Source organism: Bombyx mandarina, chromosome 11 (assembly GCF_030267445.1).
Source record: "Bombyx mandarina strain Sakado chromosome 11, ASM3026744v2".
NCBI classification, from domain to species: Eukaryota; Metazoa; Arthropoda; class Insecta; order Lepidoptera; family Bombycidae; genus Bombyx; species Bombyx mandarina.
Window position 1 is genome coordinate 19,769,501 of NC_143218.1, and position 9,310 is coordinate 19,778,810.

The 9,310-nt window shown below is 42.8% G+C and overlaps 1 protein-coding gene across 2 annotated transcripts; it reads right to left on the reverse strand.

Annotated features, from left to right (window-relative positions):
* Nucleotides 1-7,020: 7,020 nt before the first annotated feature.
* On the reverse strand, nucleotides 7,021-9,076 carry LOC114252663 (putative defense protein). Of its 2 annotated transcripts, none has more exons than XM_028187240.2 (4): nucleotides 8,973-9,076; nucleotides 8,327-8,529; nucleotides 8,080-8,247; nucleotides 7,021-7,327 (listed from the first exon to the last, which is right to left on the reverse strand). In XM_028187240.2, the coding sequence occupies exons 2-4, from the start codon at nucleotides 8,498-8,500 to the stop codon at nucleotides 7,154-7,156; spliced, it is 516 nt and encodes a 171-aa protein (XP_028043041.2). In that variant the 5' UTR covers nucleotides 8,501-8,529; nucleotides 8,973-9,076; the 3' UTR covers nucleotides 7,021-7,153. The 2 variants fall into 2 exon arrangements, with proteins under 2 accessions (XP_028043041.2, XP_028043049.2); XM_028187248.2 differs by having other exon boundaries at nucleotides 8,327-8,521; nucleotides 8,973-9,058.
* Nucleotides 9,077-9,310: the final 234 nt, after the last annotated feature.

Genomic DNA, 9,310 nt, shown 5'->3' on the forward strand with positions numbered 1-9,310 from the left:
TTCTGTGCGTGTGTTTGTCTGAATTTTTTTATGCGTTTGAGTGGCACCCTGGATGGTTTAGAATCACAAATCAGCCCAGAAGATGGCACTGCGGTCGCCATCTAGGCTATTTATCTTTCCTAGAAATAATTTATATAGCAAAACAACGTTTGCCGAGCTAGCTAGTTATACAAATAAATTTGGACAAAAGGTTACCTCTATTCTTCCCTAGAACAAGTTCAATGCCAAATTCCATCAAAATTATACCATTTCTATTTTAATTGCAATACAATTTCGATGTACAGGCACAGATTATACTACTACCTTATGTAATAATAACAATTAATGTTAACAAAGCAAAACAAAGTAATGTATAGCAGCTAACAATGTTTTCTGCGACATTAATGAAGGAGGAGTTGCGTTGGGTTTTCCCTATTCGTAAAGGCAATGTAGAATGATAACGTCGTCATGCAAGTGTCGTTTGATCACGTCAGGGCATGAGTCGCTACGACGCAACGCTAACCAACACATTCATTTTCTCGTCATATCTTCTCGGTGGGTCGCGGTTTTTTTTTTTTTTTATTGCTTAGATGGGTGGATGAGCTCACAGCCCACCTGTTGTTAAGTGGTTACTGGAGCCCATAGACATCTACAACGTAAATGCGCCACCCACCTTGAGATATAAGTTGTAAGGTCTCAGTATAGTTACAACGGCTGCCCCACCCTTCAAACCGAAACGCATTACTGCTTCACGGCAGAAATAGGCAGGGTGGTGGTACCTACCCGTGCGGACTCACAAGAGGTCCTACCACCAGTTATTACGCAAATTATAATATATAAATTATAAATTTACGCAAATTATAATACAAATTATAATAATAAATAATAATATAATATAATAAATAATAAATATTAAGTACGGCTTGGATTGACTACCGGAAGGCTTTTGATAGCATATCACATGAATGGCTACTCAAAGTACTTGAGCTCTATAAATGTCCACCCGTTGTCAGAAATTTTCTGAGGTTGGTCATGCCCATGTGGAGTGTGGTCATGACGGCTCGCGGTGCGGACGGATCTGTAACCACTGAACCTATATACATCCGACGAGGAATATTTCAAGGTGATTCATTCTCCCCTCTTTTGTTCTGTCTGGGTATCAACCCCATCTCCCAAATTCTCAACCAATACCAATTAAAAGGATATACACTTAAAGACAATAATATAATAAATCATCTCTTATACATGGATGACCTAAAAATTTATTCGAACAGTAAAACTAACCTTAAAGTTTTAATAGATAGTGCAGAAATCTTTACAGGAGATATAGGCATGCAATTCGGGCTAAAAAAATGTAATATTCTACATCTAGTCGCGGGTAGGAGAAAAAAACATCGCGGTCGAGGGCACGTTCTGCTGAGCGGAGACGAGTTCAGGCACCTGAGATTAGATGAGAAGTACAAATACCTAGGGATAGATGAGGCAGGCAAAATCGACCACAATGAAGTCAGGCAACAAATACAAAAAGAATATTTCCGTCGCGTCAAATCCGTCACAGGATCGCAACTCAATGCACGAAATATCTTGCGAGCCTTAAATATATACGCTGTACCGGTTCTTTTGTATACATTTGGCATAATAAATTACAAAACCGCGGACCTCAAGAAGATTGATGTAAAGACCAGAAAGATTTTAGCAATGAATAAAGCACACCAACAGAAAGCAGATGTAGATAGGTTATATATACCGATCGATCAAGGTGGAAGAGGGCTAACAAATCTAGAAACACTATACAAAACACAAATAATCAAATACAAATCATACATAGAAACTGAAAAAGATCATATACTTAGAGCAATAGTGGAACATGATAAAAATAAAAGTAAATATTCAATATTTAAAGAAACACGATCAAATCTAAATGAAATAGGATTATAGCAAAATGAAAAACATACAGACAAAGAATTAAAAAATGCAGTAGTTAAGACAAAAATAGAGATAATAAAAGCGAAACCGCTCCACGGTCAATTTTACAAAGCAGTACTAGAAAAAGAAAATATCGACAGAGCCCAATCCTTCCAATGGTTCAAAAGGCAACCGGTGTCTCCAGCATTGGAATCAGCCATATTTGCAATTCAAGATCAGGCAGTGGTGACCAGACAACATGAAAGAGACATAATGAAACGCCAAGTTGATGGTAGGTGTCGGTTATGCTGCATTAAAGATGAGACCACACAGCACATTGTCTCAGGATGCGAAAAGCTTGCTGGCACTTATTACACCAAAAGGCACAATAACATAGTGCAATATGTTTTGTGGTCGCTAGCTAAAAAGCATGCGTTTCAGGTCTCCGACCTGTGGTGGCGAGAACACCTTACGCAGCCGCAGGTTAGGGAGAATAAAGGTGCAAAAATAATGTGGGAGATACCGGTTCAAACCGACGTTACAATAGTTCACAATAGACCAGACATTATTTATATAAACAAAACGGACAACAAAACATACCTCATAGATGTAACAGTTCCCTCAGACTACAATATAGGAGCAAAAGAAATAGAAAAGCTAAGTAAATACCATGCACTCAAAACCGAAATAACCAGATTATGGAAAACACACACAGAAATAGTACCAATAGTAATAGGAGCAACCGGAGTAATAGCCAAAAGCCTACAGAAATACTTAGATAAATTAGATGCAAACATCAACCCACACATCATGCAGAAACAAGCTGCCATACACACGGTCACCATCATCACGAAAGTCCTGGGGGATACGGTCTTCGTAGGAGGGGAAACTGAGCCACCCTTTCCCTGAGGGTCTCGGGGCGGGAGCTCAGTAAACCGAGCCTAGAGCTCGAGTAGAGGAACTATAATAAATATAATTTTTCGATCCAGATCACACGCTAATTCTAGCTAGTGTTAGCAAATCCCCTCAGGTTGAGCCCGTGAGCTCATCAACTCGCGCAAGCGTAGCTGAAATAGCCCCGTAGGCTATCAGTGAATAGATAGGGGGAAAAACAGTAACCATGAGGATGAAGGGGTGACCTGCTGATTGCCTGCGGTGTCATCCGATGTTTGCTTCTCCAAGTCTACCAACGTTCACTTACTAACGGCCCAGATTCCCGGCCGGCGGAGGCTTCCTTTCGTTATTAGCTGAGAACACAAGCGGTGCGCTAGCAATCTACAAATTGTCCCAGATAGTGCAGTCATTAGATGTAGTCGCGGACGAGCCGCGCGGCTGCACGTGCGTCTGGTACTGTAACTGGCGACTAGTGGCGACACCCGGCACGCGAACATCAATGCGCAACGATACAGTTTTTTTCACTAATGATTTCCTCGATAATTATCACAAGTTGATATCTCAGTTCCTTGCATCTGGTATTCGGAGCGCCGGCTTCACATTTATCTTTAATGAACGTCGCTCTGTATGAACGGTAAACACCCGCTACCCGACTTCTTGTGCGTCTCAGACTCATCTGTCGCTACGCCAGTGTGAGTTCTCCGATGTGCATGTGTGTGCGGGTGTGTGCGTGCGGAAAATATTATGATGAATAAGATGTATGTGAGAGCACGAAGTCGGCGGCGGCGTATATGAAAAGAGTTACTATTATTGCTTAAATTAAACATGTTATCGAAGGATTACAAGTTAATCGACGCGCATTACCTATAATAGATGAGGGCACGTGACCATACACGCGGTGGCGCGGGGGCTCGGTGGCGGCCGTAGCCACCGAACAGCCTCGTGATCAAACATATACGATAATTACTACCATAAACTACTTGTAATGACTCACTGTACGCTCAATGTATGAGCATCAACATTAAGGGATGCACTTAGTGTTGCCACCTTTTTTTTTGCAGATAAAGTACATTGGTTATTATAAGTAGGAACAAAAGTACATAGTATTGAAATAAAGTACAATTTTGTTTGTATTATTATTATTATGATTAAATACGTAATTTTATTATAATTGAACAAATCAAACAAGTAGTAGTTCTATTTTTCCAACTGGAAAGGCAAAGGTATCATACCATACATATGTATACCATACGTATGTATATGTGTTGTCTGCAACCGTCATTCAAGAGGAATTCTGAAACATACATGAGTAAGGTACGTTGCGGTGCACGACTAATACCTACTCGCATTATTCAGATAGATCTATCATAGTAGATGAGACCTCTAAAAACATTGATGAATAATGAGGAAAAATGTATACACGAATATACCTTACCTTAGAATATAGTTACCTTATTCTATATATTATTATGTACATACATACATGTAATTCATAGAGGTTTTTTTGGAAAAGTAAAATGGTGCGTGTGTGAGTTCCACATGTAATTTGAGTCCCACATTTTTATAATTTGGCGAATTACAAAATACAGCAATAACTTAACTTATGTTCAAACACGACTCGTTTGAAGATATATTATATACGAATATAATAATGTGTACATATTATTATGTATATGAAGCGACGCGACGCGACGCGATGCTCGGAGACTGGAGTCGGGCTCGTAATTATACGGAGACGCCCGCGGCGGGCCCGGGGGAGCTACTAATTGAATCCGATGTAATAATGTGAGCAGCACTGAGTGCAGGCAGCGGACGGGACCCGAATCGTTTCACAGAAGCGCGCGGGTCGTTTTATTGCCAGAACCAATCTCTACCTTTTACACGCTCTCTAGATGAGTTGTGCGCGAGAGCACCAGAGCATCAGAGCACGAGAGCAGACAGCCACGGCTCCGTATCGGGACCGAGCATGATTATAGACGACTCTCAGTGCAGTGCGCACTCTCGACTGTGCACGTGTGGCGGACACGTGCCGACGCCGCGGGTGTCACCTCTGTACAATACTTTCATGTTTAATTAGTTGATTTTCGTACATTGTATGCGATTCATATTCCGAGCACTTTCGTGACAATTTTCGTTTAGAGTCGAGACCTTCAGTATATAATGTACACTTCGCGACGAGGCAGCTCTTTTTCAATTCAATTCAATTCTCTAAATTTATCATAAAAAATAAAAAAACTGTAACTAACTCAGGTCGTTAACGAAAATGTGACATCAGAATTCTAATCTATATACATATTATATAAAAATGAATCCCTATTTCCGTTGGTAGCGCCATCACGCACGAACGGCTGGACCGATTTCGATTTTTGTGTTTGTTATTGTCAGGAGAAGGTTGCTACAAAACAAAATATTAAGAAAATTGCACGGAAAATTTGAAAATGTAAGAATACTTAATCACCATATTAAATTTCCTAATGGTTTTCTAATGTAACCTTATGGCGCTTGACATAACATTGATAGAATGCGTGCTACAAATACCGTCAAAGAGGATGTAAAAATCGGAGTATTGTTTAAAATAAATGCTTCGGTTGAAGTAATATTGATAAAATACATAAGATAAAAAACTCAAGAAAATTTCCCAGCAAATCGTTGCTGTTTGGACTAATGAAGGTTGTGTGCTAATATCGCTACGCGTTTCAGTTTAAAGACGAATTTCCTCGATTGTATTGTGCGAGCGTCGAAGTCAAATTGTCGCCATCGAATAGTTTCTAATTGCAGTTCCTGTAGAGTTGAAACGGTTTCTCGTGCTGTATGAGGCCTTGCGTTATCATGGAGCAATAATGGTGAAGATCGATTCATGAGTCGGGGCTGTTTCACTGCGACTTTTGCTATCGTTGTTCGGAGTTTGGCAGAGTAGACATCTGCTATTATTGCTTGACCAGATCGGAAAAAGCTATAATGAATAACACCATGCTGATACCACCACACATTACCTTTTTATTGGTAAACTTTGCTGTAGGACACTATTGCGGCGTTTGACCTGGGGTCAGCCATTGCATTTTACGCTTACGGTTATCGTAAGAATCCACTTTTCATCACATGTCACAATTCGATCCAATATTCCTTCATTTCTGTATCGATTCAACAAGGCAACACAAATTTGAACACGTGTTTCTTTCTGCAGATCAGTCAGATAATGAGGCACCCATTTTTCATATTTTTTTATTTTATTGATTAACTCGATTAACTCGTATTCAAAAATCACTCGAATTTTAAAAGTATCCATCTTTCTTGTATGGGCTGAATAAAAAAACGATTGAAAGTCGATAATCGAACGATGCACATTCTTTAAAAGAAGAACCTCGCAGATACCATTCGAAAAAAGTTTCACTCAAAAATCTCAAGCCATGATGGTTCTTAGTCAATTTGAAGTACATATTACAATAAAACGGCAATTTCATACTTTAGCCCGCTAACTTCGCTATATAATAGCTTATATTACATAATTTGTTCAGGTTCTGATTTGTAGCAGTGCTTCGCAGCAGCAGTTCTTCGCAGAATCTACCACCGGATCGAGGCCTACTGCGAAGATCCGGAAGATCCGGAAAATCGCCGAGTTCAACGAGAACTAGTAAGAGAACATTCAAAGGAACGGACATTAGTGAACAGTGCCTCACCCATGTATACCGCCACAAGCTGTGAGCTTCTTTTAATGATATTGTGTACTCGTATTAATGCAGCTTTACAATTTCCCCCTGGCCCCCGGGTACCTCTAACTAATCCTATCGTCTTGGAGCCGCAACCACTCGATGTCGCGTGACGCTCTCGACACGATCAGGCGCCGCTCGCTCTAGCACGCACCACCGCCGCCGCTAGATACGTGCGTCTGTAAATACAACTTGCTCTCGCCGGATCTTCTCAACGGGTCGCGATTCCGATCCGGTAATAGATTCATTTGCGAAGCAGCCGCCCTTGAGTTGTTAGGTCTCCTTCGGAGGCGCTCGGGCAGCTGTTAGCAAATCCCACCCCTCCTGGCTGAGCCTTTGCTCGCCCACCTGTCCTGGTGAAACTGGAAAGGCCTCCGGGCTACCACTAATCTTTCAATCGTAAAAAAAAAAAAAAAATACAACTTGCACTTGTAACAGTGCATAGCTTCTTGCGAGGTTTTACTGCGAGTATACTGTCGCAATCTATTTTTTTTTTAATATGTTTATTTGACTGATCAATTCAATAAAAACGAAATAGTTTAATGAGTTATTTTATTGTCAATTATTGAAACAGTAGTAATGTTAGTATCGTAAGAATTACTTGTAGATACGAGTAGGAAGGTATCTTGTATTATTTAAATTATAGCGGATCGTATTGACGTCGCTGCTCAGGATACAATTTTAATTGGAGCAGACTGTACTCCGACCCAGAAGACCTTCAGTGTTTTCACGATGGTGGCGCGGAACACGACCTCCCCGGTGAGACCCTGGGGTGGAGACCAGCGCACCCTCACCTGCCGCTTGTCTTCCTTGTTGTCGTGCTTCTTGTGAGTCACTGCGTTCTGCCACAAACACGTAACATACAGTGCCCTGGTGATTAGTGGCTACTGGGGACTATTGACATCACAAGGTGACTGCCGGCACCCACCTCGAGACATGAGGTCCAAACCTTAACGGCCGCCCGCGGTTCCAACGGGAACGCAGTGCTCGGTACCTCACTGTTTGATTTTGATTACACAATGTATTTCGTCATCCCGGAAGTTTTTTATTTTGCATAGATGGGTGAATGAGCTCACAGCCCGTCTGTTGTTAAGTGCTTACCGGAACCCACAGACATCTACAACATAAATGCCGCCACCAACCTTGAGATATGAGTTCTAAGGTCTTAGTATAGTTACAACGGCTGTCCCACCCTTCAAACCGAAACGCATTACTGCTTCACGGCAGAAACAGGAGGGGCGGTGTACCTACCCGCGCGGATTCACAAGAGGTCCTACCACCAGTAATTACGCAAAATATAATTTTTCGGGTTTGATTTTTATTACACGATGTTATTCCTTCACCGTGGAAATCAATCGTGAGCATTTTGCTGAGTACGTATTTTATTAGAAAAATTGGTACCCGCCAGTGGGCCTCGAACACCGGTGCATCGCTATATACGAATGCACCGGACGTCTTATCCTTTAGGCAACGACGACTTCCACGTATTTCATGAACACGCGTTAGCAAGACCTTTCGTTAGAACGACCTGTCGCATCTGTCACATGTACCGGCACTCCGAGGTCCTCCGAGCCAGGACTTAAAGCGTACTTACCCCCGGCTGCCCGCAGTTGATGAGCTGAGAGAAGACGTCTCCGTCCTCGAGCGAGAAAGTCCCGAGGATGTCGTCTCCCTGCCGGGCCTGCAGCAAATATCCGCGCAAGGTGTCCTCTGGCAGCTTACCTGCGATCACCACCTCCACGCTATCGCCGGGAGCTACGCTCTGAAAGGATCGAGTATTTGTATTAGATAGAGACAGCATGCGCGTGTGTGTGTATCTGGTGGCGTGTGTGCGGCGGCACCTGCGCGTCGGTGGTGATGGTGTAGGGCGGCGGCGAGGTCTGCGCAGTGGCGTTGTGCTGCGGCATCATGTCGCGGCAGGCGCTCAGCGGGGCCCCGGTGGAGCGCGCCTCTGACACGCGTGACGTCATCACCAACATCACCACCGCAGCGCACAAGCACGCGTACACCTTCATGATGCTTCCTTCTTCACTGATCTGTAAAACTAAACAACAGACATTGAGGCACCTGTGAGCACCCGTGAGCACTCACCTCCCTTATTGTTGGGATGCGGTTACGGGAGCTTACACACGTCATTAATGTATCTATACATTACGCGTAGTTATTCCTTCATCGCTTAAGTCATTTATGAACACGAGCTAGTTCCAGATTTGTTTAGAAAATCTGGTGTCAGCAATAAGAGAATATAGCGACCGGAGCAACCAGCGAGTCCACGAAACGATGTTAAACGACGCGTAGAGCAACTGAATTTAGATTATAAGTATAATTCATGAAATTAAGAGAAAACCGGACGAGAGCCTGCCGCCTTCAAGCTGCGATCAATTGTCAGAAGTTATTATTATTCAAATCAATAAAATATAATAAAGTTTTGAATACACGAAGCCAAGGGCGTACAGCGTCGTGTCCCCGGGAGGCTGTAGAGCTCACCTGCACGTAGACTAGACCGCGTGGAGCGGCAGAGGGCTGGTGCCGGAGTGTGCGGGCTCGAGGCGAGGCGCGCTATTTATCCGCCGCTACGAGGAAGAATTTACTTCAATATTATTATGGTATTTCCCCACAATACTGGTTTTTTATAACCACAATTTATATCGGACGATGTTTACATTCCTCTTGCAGTCTATTGTCGCGGTCGTGATGCATCAATTGCATTTTATCATTAATGATTGCACACTCAACAGTCGACATAACTCCATGGCGGCGTGGCTCGAGTGTCGAGTGCGAGGCCGGGCGAGACGGCCCGCTCTACCCGCTCTGCACGTCGTGAT

Excerpts from the sequence above, each read along its gene's own strand:
- LOC114252663 (XM_028187240.2), bottom strand. The coding sequence starts at position 8,500 with ATGAAGGTGTACGCGTGCTTGTGCGCTGCGGTGGTGATGTTGGTGATG. Across the intron at positions 8,248-8,326 it reads CCATCACCACCGACGCGCAG|AGCGTAGCTCCCGGCGATAG; the intron begins GTGCCGCCGCAC and ends CGATCCTTTCAG. Across the intron at positions 7,328-8,079 it reads TCAACTGCGGGCAGCCGGGG|AACGCAGTGACTCACAAGAA; the intron begins GTAAGTACGCTT and ends TGTTTGTGGCAG.